The sequence below is a fragment of the Diaphorina citri genome, unplaced genomic scaffold, assembly GCF_000475195.1.
Source record: "Diaphorina citri unplaced genomic scaffold, Diaci psyllid genome assembly version 1.1 scaffold3777, whole genome shotgun sequence".
Classification (NCBI taxonomy): Eukaryota; Metazoa; Arthropoda; class Insecta; order Hemiptera; family Psyllidae; genus Diaphorina; species Diaphorina citri.
In genome coordinates, this window is record NW_007381177.1 from 2,022 (window position 1) to 15,875 (window position 13,854).

The 13,854-nt window shown below is 39.4% G+C and overlaps 2 protein-coding genes across 2 annotated transcripts; one reads left to right on the plus strand and one right to left on the minus strand.

Moving 5' to 3' along the window:
- Positions 1-253: 253 nt before the first annotated feature.
- On the minus strand, positions 254-7,483 carry LOC103520551 (eukaryotic peptide chain release factor subunit 1; the record flags this gene model as incomplete). Its single annotated transcript, XM_026831623.1, has 6 exons — positions 7,475-7,483; positions 7,007-7,165; positions 5,754-5,904; positions 5,124-5,314; positions 2,071-2,192; positions 254-828 (listed from the first exon to the last, which is right to left on the minus strand). Coding segments are annotated over exons 1-6 (1,207 nt in total), but the record flags the coding sequence as incomplete, so codon positions are not given.
- A 16-nt stretch (positions 7,484-7,499) lies between these two features.
- On the plus strand, positions 7,500-11,838 carry LOC103520552 (eukaryotic peptide chain release factor subunit 1-like). The gene is made up of 6 exons (XM_026831622.1): positions 7,500-7,530; positions 8,097-8,287; positions 8,814-8,823; positions 10,327-10,562; positions 11,162-11,220; positions 11,706-11,838. The coding sequence occupies exons 1-6, from the start codon at positions 7,500-7,502 to the stop codon at positions 11,821-11,823; spliced, it is 645 nt and encodes a 214-aa protein (XP_026687423.1). The 3' UTR covers positions 11,824-11,838.
- The last annotated feature ends 2,016 nt before the right edge of the window (positions 11,839-13,854 follow it).

A 13,854-nucleotide genomic window follows, 5' to 3' on the forward strand; every position in this document is an offset into this window, starting at 1 on the left:
TGCGAGAGAAATTTCCCCTACCTCAACTTTGACTTGAGCTCCTCCTCTTTCTAATATTTTTACTGTGCTGATAAAGTTAGGTACTTAAGGTGGGCGTTCGGGTTGGGACCTTGCTTCTCGACAGTCTGGGAAGTTTGGAAACACCTTTAATCGGTGAAACTTTCTCCAGTCTTCGACGTCTATTGACCAATGAATAATGAAAAGATATTTGTTAAATTGTATATTTTTATTTGACTACTCTATTCTTGTATACCTTGTGTCGTTTTGGTTGTCTTGCATATGACTGGCTTGGATTCTGGATTCTTGTTATCCCACAGGAGAACACCATTCAGCTCCTGTACTCTGGTAGGACCTATACCAAGCGCTATAAACTCCTCACCCTTCGCCATCAAAGTGCTAAGAACACCATTTTTCCTTGCTCTCCAGTCACATTCTAACATGTCTCCTTCATTGGCCACTTTAACCACATGGGTTAACTTCCCACTGTCAATCCATTCGTTGAGTAAGTCAGGATTACGTTCCCTCATTCTCTGTTGTGATTTATGATTTACGCTTCGCACATAGTTGTTCATCTGTTCCGGACTATGCAAAGTTTTCTTGTTCAGTATAACAACGTATACTGGCAGGCTAGGACGAAGAAATGTACCGGGTAGATCTAATGTTTTGAATTCACTGGGTTGTTTGTTATCTAACGCCCTGGCCGTGCTACGACCCCGCTCGACAAATTTATCCATAGCAACACTATCACCAGCCATGGCAACATCTTCGATTTCCTTCTTATTCACCAAGGCATTGTATAAATGTCTCCCGAACACACTTACACCAATACTGGCGATTCCCAAGAAAACATACTTGTTCAAATCCATTTACATGTAACAATTGTAACACTGACCAACTACAAGGTACTAACGTGTGGTGTTTGGTTTCTAATTAGAAATTTAGTTGTGTATTATTTTAGTTAAAATTGTGAAGAAATTTGTGATTAGGTGATCAAACTCGAGATTCATAATTCTAATATTTGTGGCCAAGATTGTAAAACATTATCGTGCGACCGGATTTTGACCATCTAAAATGGCAAAAGATAAAAAAAATGTCCCTATGAGAATATATCCCAAGTTAAAAACACGAATTAAATTCTAACATCACTAAAACTAAAACCGTAGATACAGTGATAAAGAGCAGTCAATGAGGAAAAAATCAAGAAAACATTTTTTTTTTGTAAAATCATCAAATTTTATATTGTAAGTTCACAAAACCTCATTATTAAGTTTAATGCCTAATAAAGTTGATATTATTCATACATTTAAATTAACAGAGATGATTTACTTGAATTATTTTCATTGTAGAATGTAGAACATATGGAATAATGCTGTTAGCCGTTAGGTCACTTTATGAAATCACGACTTATACGATTAATACCTGTTTATGGATATGGAACAAAGATTTGTAGAAATCAGTGCAATAGTCCTAAACTAAAATGGACGCGGCACATCAGGGATCAGGAAGAGACCGCCTTATTTGTAGAAATAATACATAGGTACAAGGGTAGAAAAATGATGGAATGAAATATTGGTGACTCATCAAGGTGTTGGACTCTGAAACGTGCAGATCACAAAATCGGTCCTGCTCAGTTCTGGAAACTCAAAATTGAAGGATTCGACGTGCCTTATTTTTTTAAACTTGTGTTCCAAGTATCACCTAAGTAAATCGGAAGAGGCAATCGCGAGTTATAGGGGAACAAACATTTAGACAAATTAAATGCCAAACGGTCGAGTTAAAACGTAGACCTCACCATTGTTCGGTCAATTATCGAATATGTACAATGTACTTACCTATCAATTTCTTTTCTTGAATGAATTTCCTATGGAACAAAGGGAACTTTTTTGCACAGATCAGCATTGAGAGGTACTTTAGTAATATGAAAATTTACATCTCATTTCCCTCGAGGATTTCTCCAACTATAAACGAGAAATAAAGTAATGAAAATAATTTGGTCTATCTGAGGTCCTAGAAAACCCAGTGAAAATCGAAAACAACACATCTCTGGTTTTTCGAAGGCAGTGAAGGTACAGCTGATGAAGGATGAATTTAACATTTTGTAGGGACTCCGCGGCCAGTTCTATGGCTTGATTGAACCCGTTCTCTCCGCCATAGGACACGTCTACTAGTTTGATTATTTTCGCTTGCAATCTCTGCGAAAAAGGACGAAACACATAAATCAATCAATCACATAACAAAAAGCTATGTGGGTACGAAGAGGACGCAACCTCCGGATGCGGCAGTGAGCAGAAAAAGGACGACACACATAAATCAATCAATCACATAACAAAAAGCTATGTGGGTACGTGGGTACGAAGAGGACGCAACCTCCGGATGCGGCAGTGAGCAGACGCATGAACATCTCCTGGTATGCGGCCAAATGGAGAGGACATGCACTAACGTAGATCTCCTTGTGGCAAATGAGAGGGCAATCTACGTCTCAAATTACTGGGGAAGAAAGATTTGATGAGAAAGAAGAGGACACGGAAAGTAAGTAAGTAATGCTACAACATTCTTTAAAATTGTGAGGGAAGAACTGAAATTAGTGGAGATGCCAGAACTACAACTTTCTTTACAAAACAAAATAATAATAATTAGGGAACTGAAATTAGTGGAGATGGCAAACTACAATTTTCTTTACAAAACAAAATAATAATAATGAGTTAATGAGGGAACTGAAATAGTGGAGATGCCAACTAAAATTTTCTTTAAAATAGTGAGGGAGGAACTGAAATTAGTGGAGACGCCAGAACTACAACTTTCTTGAAAATAATGAGGAAGGAACTGAAAATAGTGATGTAAAAACTGCAAATTTTGTCGGAAGCAGACGAAATACCTAACGGAATACCTATGTTTTAGACGAGGGAGGAACTGAAATTAGTGGAGACGCCAGAACTACAACTTTCTTGAAAATGATGAGGAAGGAACTGAAAATAGTGATGTAAAAACTGCAAATTTTGTCGGAAGCAGACGAAATACCTAACGGAATACCTATGTTTTAGAGGGGGAAAAAAATGTCCATTAGGAGATAGCTATCATTTTAGTGATATACCTACGTCTGTAAAATGAGAAAATAGGCTAATTGCAATATAAAAACAAAATGGCTCATAATTTGAGGTCTGAAGAGGATATACAATTTTGAGTATAGGAAAAAAAAAATGTCCATTAGGAGATAGGTACATTTTAGTGATGTACCTACGTCTTTAAAATGAGAAAATAGGCTAATTGCAATATAAAAACAAAATGGCTCATAATTTGAGGTCTGAAGAGGATATACAATTTTGAGTATAGGTATCTTGTCACGAGAAAAAATATAAAACAAGAGCTTTTACTCGAGACGGCTCAAAATATATGCATGAAATTTTTCAACGAAATCAACTACTCAGGACTTGTGCGTGCTCTGAAACTTAAATATGAAGATTGGAATTTTTTTCATCAATGTTGGCACAGATTTCAGTGAATCTAAAGGATATGAATGACCGTGCTGAATGTAAAAGAGAGACCAAGGGTTGCTTTACAGTCTCGTCTTGAAAAGATTAATATTTGTGACACTTATAAGGAGGTAGCTTAGTAGCCCGCAGCTTCATAGCAACGGTTCCGTTGTGCTCTGAAACTTAAATATGAAGATCGGAATTTTTTTCATCAATGTTGGCACAGATTTCAGTGAATCTAAAGGATATGAATGACCGTGCTGAATGTAAAAGAGAGACCAAGGGTTGCTTTACAGTCTCGTCTTGAAAAGATTAATATTTGTGACACTTATAAGGAGGTAGCTTAGTAGCCCGCAGCTTCATAGCAACGGTTCCGTCTGTCGCATAGGGTTCTTGAGGCAAAGGAGGCATATTCCATTACATCTCATTAACTTATTTTAGAGTTCATCTGCTCATTTTACTCTCTGTCTGCAGAACCTTTAGTCTCCTAATACCTGCTAAGGAGTGGGCTGAAATCCCGGCGATATCGAAGTAGTAAAATGGTATAATAATTGGTATATTGCCCTCGTAGTTATTTCAAGTCTTCAGTTGAAGTAATGGGTGTCCCGAGTTTCCACAGGGGCAATGGGTGACATAATGAGTGCTATAAAGTGTTTGACTAGGGGGCAGATAAGATGTACTTTAATATGACAGCTCTAGATAGAGTTTAGTATAAAGTGTAAAGCTCTCATATGTAAATGGGGGAGACTGTGAGAAAATAGTTACGAAACAAAAGGGCCGCAAAAAAAAAAAAAAAAAAAAAAAAAAAAAAAAAAAAAAAATTCGCATGAACATCTCCTGGTATGTGGCCAAATGGAGAGGACATGCACTAACGTAGATCTCCTTGCGGCAAATGAGAGGGCAATCTACGTCTCAAATTACTGGGGAAGAAAGATTTGATGAGAAAGAAGAGGACACGGAAAGTAAGTAAGTAAGTAATCAATCACAACTTCAAGAATCCTTCCGATACCGTGGGACATTTTCACGGACATAGAAATGAATAACTTGAAAATATTGCCTCAAAAAAAAGGTAATAATAATAACAACATTGAAATTTTCTGCCTTTTACTAATTAATAGATAAATTAAAAGGTGGGAACGAGGAAAATGTATAAACTTCTCAATCACAACTTCAAGAATCCTTCCGATACCGTGGAACAATTTCACGGACATAGAAATGAATAACTTGAAAATATTGCCTCAAAAAAAAAAAAGGTAATAATAATAATAACAACATTGAAATTTTCTGCCTTTTACTAATTAATAGATAAATTAAAAGGTGGGAACGAGGAAAATGTATAAACTTCTCAGTCTATAGCATTACGGTCTATGAGGAAAACAACAGAAAAAGTGCTCAGAGAAGAATGTCGCATTTTGACATAGAGGGGCCTTGTTAACTTGGAAGGCAGCGCGCCAACGTTCTAAGCGCTATGTCACGGGTTCGATTCTCGCCCGGGACGGACTTTATTTTAGATAAGGTTCGTTCTCGGAACGACTGGCTTTCTCCTATCCTATCCTTCTTCTCTCTTCGATTTCGCGACGATAACACCTTGGCAGTTACAGTTCCCTATATCAAACCCATTTTATTTTTATTTTTTAAGGGGAAAAATCTTACCGGATCAAACATATCGGACTGACTGAGTTCGGTTTTGAAGTCGGCGCTACCGGCCAGAATGAGTCCGGCAATGTTTGGCTTATCGTTTGTAATGAACAGGGTGGTCGCTACCTCAGCTACCTTACGCACGTAGTTGTGTCGCTTCTCCATACGAAGACGAGCGAAACGAAGTGCGGACTGACCTCCACGACCTGGGGATGGGGGAAATATGATCCGTGAACAAGAGATTGAACAAAGTGAGTTCTAATTCTAAGTTTGTCTCTCTCTCCAAGCCTAGTTTGCTTGGTGGGTAGAGCATTTGCCTTTTAGGCCGTGGGTTCGATTCCCGCCCGGGGCGGATTTTATCCTGAATGGATAATGTTCGTTTTCGGAACGGCTGGCTTTCACCTGTTACTGTTACATATTGGCCTGTTCAGGCCTATTATGATTTCCTGTTTAGCCTTAATAGGCAACCATAGGTCCATAGCAGTCCTTCTTCTGAGTATTAAAATTCACTGAACCACTTGATATAAATCTTATAGAAAACCATACTAAATTACATAGGAACTTCAATAAGTAAAGACCCTCATTTTAAAGTAATATGCAACTCTCCAGAATGTCAATTTTATTCAGTTAGAAGACAGATCATACCATGCTTTTTTGGCAAATCAACAGTGAACTTGTGAAGCACTTCACGGGTGTTGCCTTGCAGAGTTCCGAACAGGGCACCGTTACCATCCATGACAATGAAACCAAACTTGTTGTCGTCTGCTAGGAGTGCGGTGAGAGCCTCTGTATGGAACTGAGAACAGAAGAGTTGACAAAGTTTGTTACATGTAATTACAATGTCAATAGCAGCATCAATTCTGTAATTACTATTCTAGTTCAAAAAGTAAAGTTAATGTCAAAGTTATTTTGACGGACATGCATATAAATGACTGTCCTCTGGCTTCTCTATTTTAGTCTAACACATGCATGGCTGGTGCATTAGCTTTAGCTCTAACACTATTGATCCACCTCTTACTCCTGGGTCTACTGTCTTGTGTTGAAATGCTTGTAAAGTTAATGTCAAAGTTATTTTGATGGACATGCATATAAATGACTGCCCTCTAGCTTCTCTATTTTATAGTCTTACACATGCATGGCTGGTGCATTAGCTTTAGCTCCAACACTATTGATCCACCTCTTACTCCTGGGTCTACTGTTTTGTGTTGAAATGTTATTTCACTTCTGCTTAAATGCATTGAAAAACACCAAAAAAGTTGACCAATATAGTGAATGTATAACTATTAAAATAGTGGATATTAGTAGTATGCCTACACTAGTTTCATGCGGATCACTGAAGATAAGCAAAAGTAACATTCCATGGTTAGAATCTCTTTGCCTTATCTTTTCTTATAGAAATGAATTTGTCCTTAGTCTATTAAATTTGTGGACATGCATATAAATGACTGTCCTCTGGCTTCTCTATTTTATAGTCTTACACATGCATGGCTGGTGCATTAGCTTTAGCTCTAACACTATTGATCCACCTCTTACTCCTGGGTCTACTGTCTTGTGTTGAAATGCTATTTCACTTCTGCTTAAATGCATAGAAAAACATCAAAAAAGTTGACCAATATAATGAATGTAAAACTATTAAAATAGTGGATATTAGTAGTATGCCTACACTAGTTTCATGCGGATCACTGGAGATAAGCAAAAGTAACATTCCATGGTTAGAATCTCTTTGCCTTATCTTTTCTTATAGAAATGAATTTGTCCTTAGTCTATTAAATTTCATTGATTAATTTCTGACTTGGATGTCAATGAAACTTACTTTGTTGTCACATAAGTACAGAGATGTGTTGATGGGTTTGAAGGGTTCAAAATCAACTTCTGACTTGGATGTCAATGAAACTTACTTTGTTGTCACATAAGTACAGAGATGTGTTGATGGGTTTGAAGGGTTCAAAATCAATGTTCACTTTCTTCTCTTTGCCTTCCTCGGTTACAATGGTCCCGCAGTAAATGACCAGTCCATTGGGTGGAACTGAAATCAAAAGAACAAAAGAGATCAAGAGCTGTTAATGAATTCATACCAAACAAGAAACCAACAGCTTATTAGCTTAACAGCCCTGGTAAGCCTATAAAAATCAAAAATGGAACACAGTCTGTTTACTTAACAGGGCTTAAAAACTGAAAAAATAAATAAATAATAATGGTGAAATCCAACCTTAATTACATCAGAGACCTTATACTTACTAGGTGTAGAGTAAAACAGCCCTAAAAGTTGGGTTAAGCTTATACACATCTATTTATTGATTGATTTATTTCAAGAAACCAAATCTAGGATGCCGATGAGCGGATATTATAGGTTTAGAACACATGACCTTTCTCATAGATACAGTGGAAATAATGAAGGTCAATACAGAAATACCTATTACAGGCTTGTCCAACCCGCGGCCCGCATGCGGCCCGCGAGCTCATTTTTGCGGCCCGCGAAGGCCCACCCAAAAAAATTGTACGAAAATAGGAAATAACAGTAAATATACTAAATAAAATAATTAATGCATGAAAATTTTCAAATTTATAAAAATCCATTCTGGAGAGTTGTATATTACTTTAAAATGAGGGTCTTTACTTATTGAAGTTCCTATGTAATTTAGTATGGTCTGCTTTAAGATTTATATCAAGTGGTTCAGTGAATTTTAATACTCAGAAGAAGGACTGCTATGGACCTATGGTTGCCTGTTAAGGCTAAACAGGAAACCATAATAGGCCTGAACAGGCCAATATGTAACAGTAACAGGAGAAAGCCAGCCGTTCTGAAAACGAACATTATCCATTCAGGAAAAAATCCGCCCCGGGCGGGAATCTAACCCATGGCCTAGTGCTTAAAAGGCAAATGCTCTACCCACCAAGCAAACTAGGCTCGGAGAGAGAGACAAACTTAGAATTACAACTCACTTTGTTCAATCTCTTGTTCACGGATCATATTTCCCCCATCCCCAGGTCGTGGAGGTCAGTCCGCACTTCGTTTTGCTCGTCTTCGTATGGAGAAGCGACACAACTACGTGCGTAAGGTAGCTGAGGTAGCAACCACCCTGTTCATCACAAACGATAAGCCAAACATTGCCGGACTCATTCTGGCCGGTAGCGCCGACTTCAAAACCGAACTCAGTCAGTCCGATATGTTTGATCCGGTAAGATTTTCCCCCTTAAAAAATAAAAATAAAATGGGTGGGTTTGATATAGGGAACTGTAACTGCTAAGGTCTTATCGTCGCGAAATCGAAGAGAGAAGAAGGATAGGATAGGAGAAAGCCAGTCGTTCCGAGAACGAACCTTATCTAAAATAAAGTCCGTCCCGGGCGAGAATCAAACCCGTGACATAGCGCTTAGAACGTTGGTGCGCTGCCTTCCAAGTTAACAAGACCCCTCTATGTCAAAATGCGACATTCTTCTCTGAGCACTTTTTCTGTTGTTTTCCTCATAGACCGTAATGCTATAGACTGAGAAGTTTGTTATAGGGTTCACAAAGTTGGTCATAACTTCTCGTAGAAAAAAAGATCGAAAGATGATTCTTTCACAGTCGTATTCAGAACAAAACTTGCTATTTAAAAATGCAGAGTGCAGACTTCTGAAAAAGGGCGTAACTGTTTTCCAGATCAGGCCTCAGGTCTTCAAACATTCTTCCCTTAATAACGTGACTGTGTTGTTTCCCCATCAGGTTTGCTTCGGTACAAGGTAGATTTCCAGAGTATGCAATGCGAAGATGATGACAATGATCTATTTGACTTGGACGACTATTGAACATCCCCATGCAATATTATGTGGCCAAGTGGACCAACAAGACATGACACAGACATGTCTCTTATCCCATCATCACTGGGACAGTGGGTGGAGACAAATATGGAATCTGGTACTAAATTTGGTGCCCCCCCCTTAACCCTCCGAATTGGCATTCCTACATTACTACCCTAAAAATTGTATACCCAGGTAATAAAATTCTACTTACTACCAAAGTACTTAGGTACTTACCTAGGTACCTACCACTGATACTGTTCATCCTGAGAGCAAGAATTTTGCATAGAACCAAGTAGATAAGGTGAGTAATTTGTCAAACCTATAATCCTAATGCAAATATGTTCAATGGTTCACACAGGCTTTACCGGTCATTAACGCCTGAGCAGTGAAGATTAAAAACACAGTGTGCTTGTGAAGTTCGGAAACTCTGTTTTTAGCCAGCCTATATACCTAGTTAGATTGGAAGGTGCCTTGTAAAGCTGTGTTCACACATAGTCGACGGCCGTCGATCGATGACTGAAACCGTACAAACTGCCTCTACAGTCTACATCATAGATTCACCTCGTCGATCGATGTCGACTGAAACCGTCCATACTGCCTGGACATGGACAACATTCACCTTCTCGATCGACAGCTGTCGACTACGCGTGTGAACACAGCTTAAGCGCTCAGGTACGGGTTCGATTTTCGCCCGGGGCAACTTTAGCTCAAACAGATAAAGTTCGTTCGAAGAACGGCTGGCTTTTCCCCAGACGGAACTGTAACTTTAACAACGGAGAGCTTTCTCTCATTCTGTCCTCTTCTCTTCGATTTCGGGACGATATGGGATCCGATTAAAATATAGTCTATTTCAAATTTTTTATTCTTAGGTGATGTCCATGTTACAGTTGCCTCTGGGAAAAAGCTAGCCCTTCCAAGAACGAACATTATCTGTTTGGGATAATGTTGGCCTCCGGCGGGAATCGAGCCCTAGACCTAGCGCTTACAAGATGACCGTTTGGCATTTAGTTTGTCTAAATGTTTGTTCCCTTATAACTCATGATTGCCTCATCCGATTTAGGTGATACTTGGAACACAAGTTTAAAAAAATAAGGCACGTCGAATCCTTCAATTTTGGGTTTCCAGAACTGAGCAGGACCGATTTTGTGATCTGCACGTTTCCGAGTCCAACACCTTGATGAGTCACCATTATTTCATTTCATCATTTTTCTACCCTTGCACCTATGTATTATTTCTACAAATATAATTTTGTCAAAAGACACGGATTCTTGCTAAATCTATTGTTTCAAAAAAGGTCAACCATTCTTTTAATTTTTTGATTGATATGTAAATAAAACCTGTTCTCTGTTACCCTGCTTTATCCTACTTCACCATACCCTCCTATCTTAATTCTTCCTCCCTTTTCTCTCACGTCTTCCTCTGATAATCTAACTAAGTTGTTCATTGTTCAGGTAAATATTTCGACGAGATCAGTCAGGACACGGGCAAGTACTGTTTCGGTGTGGAGGACACCCTGAGAGCTCTCGAGTTGGGCTCCGTGGAGACCCTCATCTGCTGGGAGAACCTCGATATTCAACGATACGTGCTCAAAAACCATTCGACCAGCGAGGACCGCGTCCTACATCTGACCCCCGAGCAGGAGAAAGACAAATCTCACTTCACAGACAAAGAGGTAAGATTTTATTTTATTATAGAGCAAATTATTTTCATTGCTTTATTTCTCGTTTATAGTTGGAGAAATCCTCGAGGGAAATGAGATGTAAATTTTCATACTACTAAAGTACCTCTCAATGCTGATCTGTGCAAAAAAGTTCCCTTTGTTCCATATCCATAAACAGGTATTAATCGTATAAGTCGTGATTTCATAAAGTGACCTAACGGCTATTTTTTTCCCCAACTCATTTCAACCCTGGAACCTGTTAGAGATGTTGACTGATCTGCTGTCATTGCTACAACAAGAATTAAAGGAGCAACCTCCGTGGCCGAGTGGGTATCACACTAGGCTTGCACGCCGGAGGTTTCGGGTTCGATTCCCGGCGGGGTTGAAGTTTTGCTTGTAGTACGGGGTGCACTCAGCCTCGTGAGGACATGGACAACTGAGTAGCTACTTTAATCGAGTAGCGGCCAGTGGCGGCATTACAGTGCCAAAAGGTTATTGAACTATGGAAATTCGTCTGACTTGAATAATTGTATAATTTCACCCATGTATGAGCTTTAGGCGTACGGTAACAATGACATAACTGTAAAAACCTCGATTTTTTTCCCTCACAGACGGGGGTCGAACTGGAGCTGGTGGAGTGTCAGCCGCTGCTGGAGTGGCTCGCCAACAACTACAAGAGCTTCGGAGCTACACTTTATTATTTTTTTTTCCAACTCATTTCAACCCTGGAACCTGTTAGAGATGTTGACTGATCTGCTGTCACTGCTACAACAAGAATAAAAGGAGCAACCTCCGTGGCCGAGTGGGTATCACACTAGGCTCGCACACCGGAGGTTTCGGGTTCGATTCCCGGCGGGGTCGAAGTTTTTTCGGCTCTGTGCTTGTAGTACAGGGTGCACTCAGCCTCGTGAGGATAACTGAGTAGCTACTTTAATCGAGTAGCGACCAGGGGCGGCATTACCAGTGCCAAAAGGTTATTGAAATATGGAAATTCGTCTAACTTGAATAATTGTATTTTTTCACCCATGTATGAGCTTTAGGCGTACGGTAACAATGACATAACTGAATAAAAACCTCGATTTTTTTTCCTCCACAGACGGGGGTCGAACTGGAGCTGGTGGAGTGTCAGCCGCTGCTGGAGTGGCTCGCCAACAACTACAAGAGCTTCGGAGCTACACTGGAAATTATCACCGACAAATCCCAGGAGGGGTCTCAGTTTGTGAGAGGCTTTGGAGGTATCGGAGGTAAGTTCTCGAGTTTTTGCTGGACATAAAATTCTTGCTGGTGTGTAAGGCCAGCCACTCACTATCAGATAGACCTGGCAGGCGGACCTTTTCAGCCGTACCTGTCAGGTCTACTTGATAGTGTGTGTGCTCATCAGGTATCAGATAGACCTGTCAGGCTGGCGTAATGGGTCCAACCAGCCTTCAGAGCGTAGGCCCAGGGCCGCTTAAGCGAGGCGAACTTTAACAATGGGCCTCCCTACGCGCGATCTTGTTTTTTCACGCACTCCCTGACGTGTTCACAACTGTAGAAGTTTATGTAGCTGAATATTTTCATATCATTGGGCCTACTAACATAACTCTTCCTTACACAGGAATTATAACCTGCTTTTATCAGTCTCAGTTTTCAGTTTGCTAATGGATTTGTAACCGGGGACACTGTGGTTCGAATCCCAGCAGCGACCTAAATAATTCAGTTGATGAAATTAAGATTAGTCAGTATCCGGGCCCGCACTTTTAATCTAAACTTTAAACCAAAGGACGTGCTCTGAAACTTAAATATTTTTTCATCAATGTTGGCACAGATTTCAGTGAATCTAAAGGGAATGACCGTGCTGAATGTAAAAGAGAGACGCAAACCTTGGTCTCTCTTTTACAGTCTCGTCTTGAAAAGATTAATATTTGTGACACTTATAAGGAGGTAGCTTAGTAGCCCGCAGCTTCATAGCAACGGTTCCGTAAATGTAAAGACCAAGGGTTGCTTTACAATCTCGTCTTGAAAAGATTAATATTTGTGACACTTATAAGGAGGTAGCTTAGTAGCCCGCAGCTTCATAGCAACGGTTCCGTCTGTCGCATAGGGTTCTTGAGGCAAAGGAGGCATATTCCATTACATCTCATTAACGTATTTTAGAGTTCATCTGCTCATTTTACTCTCTGTCTACAGAACCTTTAGTCTCCTAATACCTGCTAAGGAGTGGGCTGAAATCCCGGCGATATCGAAGTAGTAAAATGGTATAATAATTGGTATATTATTTTAGAGTTCATCTGCTCATTTTACTCTCTGTCTGCAGAACCTTTAGTCTCCTAATACCTGCTAAGGAGTGGGCTGAAATCCCGGCGATATCGAAGTAGTAAAATGGTATAATTGGTATATTGCCCTCGTAGTTATTTCAAGTCTTCAGTTGAAGTAATGGGTGTCCCGAGTTTCCACAGGGGCAATGGGTGACATAATTGGTATATTGCCCTCGTAGTTATTTCAAGTCTTCAGTTGAAGTAATGGGTGTCCCGAGTTTCCACAGGGGCAATGGGTGACATAATGAGTGCTATAAAGTGTTTGACTAGGGGGGCAGATAAGATGTACTTTCATATGACAGCTCTAGATAGAGTTTAGTATAAAGTGTAAAGCTCTCATATGTAAATGGGGGAGACTGTGAGAAAATAGTTACGAAACAAAAGGGCCGCAAAAAAAAAAAAAAAAAAAAAAAAAAGGGGGAAAAAAAATGGATCAAATAGAGGGCAGAGTAGCCATAGTGGCATCCAAGACAGAACGCATGAGATCATTGAGGGTAAGGTATTTAAATTATGTAGGTTCCGGTTATTGTTTATTTACGATGGGGCATTTTCACTTGGGGGAAATAAACAAGAATCGTCATTCAACCGTAAATCACTTTTCATTTGATTTTTTGCAGGCACATTATGAATCTCTGCTGGAGAGAGCCTGTCCCCAAATCAAATCAGCGTGCTTTTTTTTACAATTAAAACTTTCGTTTTTTGTTAACGATTAGTTAAGTAGTACTTTCTGTTATTTTTTCTGCACATTTCGTAAAAACTCTGCAAAAATAATTTATTTCGTTTTTACAGTTTTACCTACTTTGAAATTCAGATCGGTAATACCCGATAGAAAACTTTTCACTCAAGTGTTTTCATTGTACAGTGGTCCCCAATGGCTTTTTACTTTCCATATCCTGACTGTATAACTTTTTCAATTCAAGGAAAGTTATTTTATTAAGGCATTTTTTTAGTTGTCTTGTAGACAAGTTGTGTTGTAAAAAGAACTCGAGTTTTGAAAGTATTTTTTT

What these genes read in the sequence shown, in the direction of transcription:
- LOC103520552 (XM_026831622.1), top strand. Translation starts at nt 7,500, where the DNA reads ATGAAGGTCAATACAGAAATACCTATTACAG. An exon ending in CTCACTTCACAGACAAAGAG is followed by an intron (nt 10,563 to 11,161) that starts GTAAGATTTTAT and finishes TTTCCCTCACAG; the next exon opens with ACGGGGGTCGAACTGGAGCT. An exon ending in CTGGAGTGGCTCGCCAACAA is followed by an intron (nt 11,221 to 11,705) that starts CTACAAGAGCTT and finishes GCTCGCCAACAA; the next exon opens with CTACAAGAGCTTCGGAGCTA.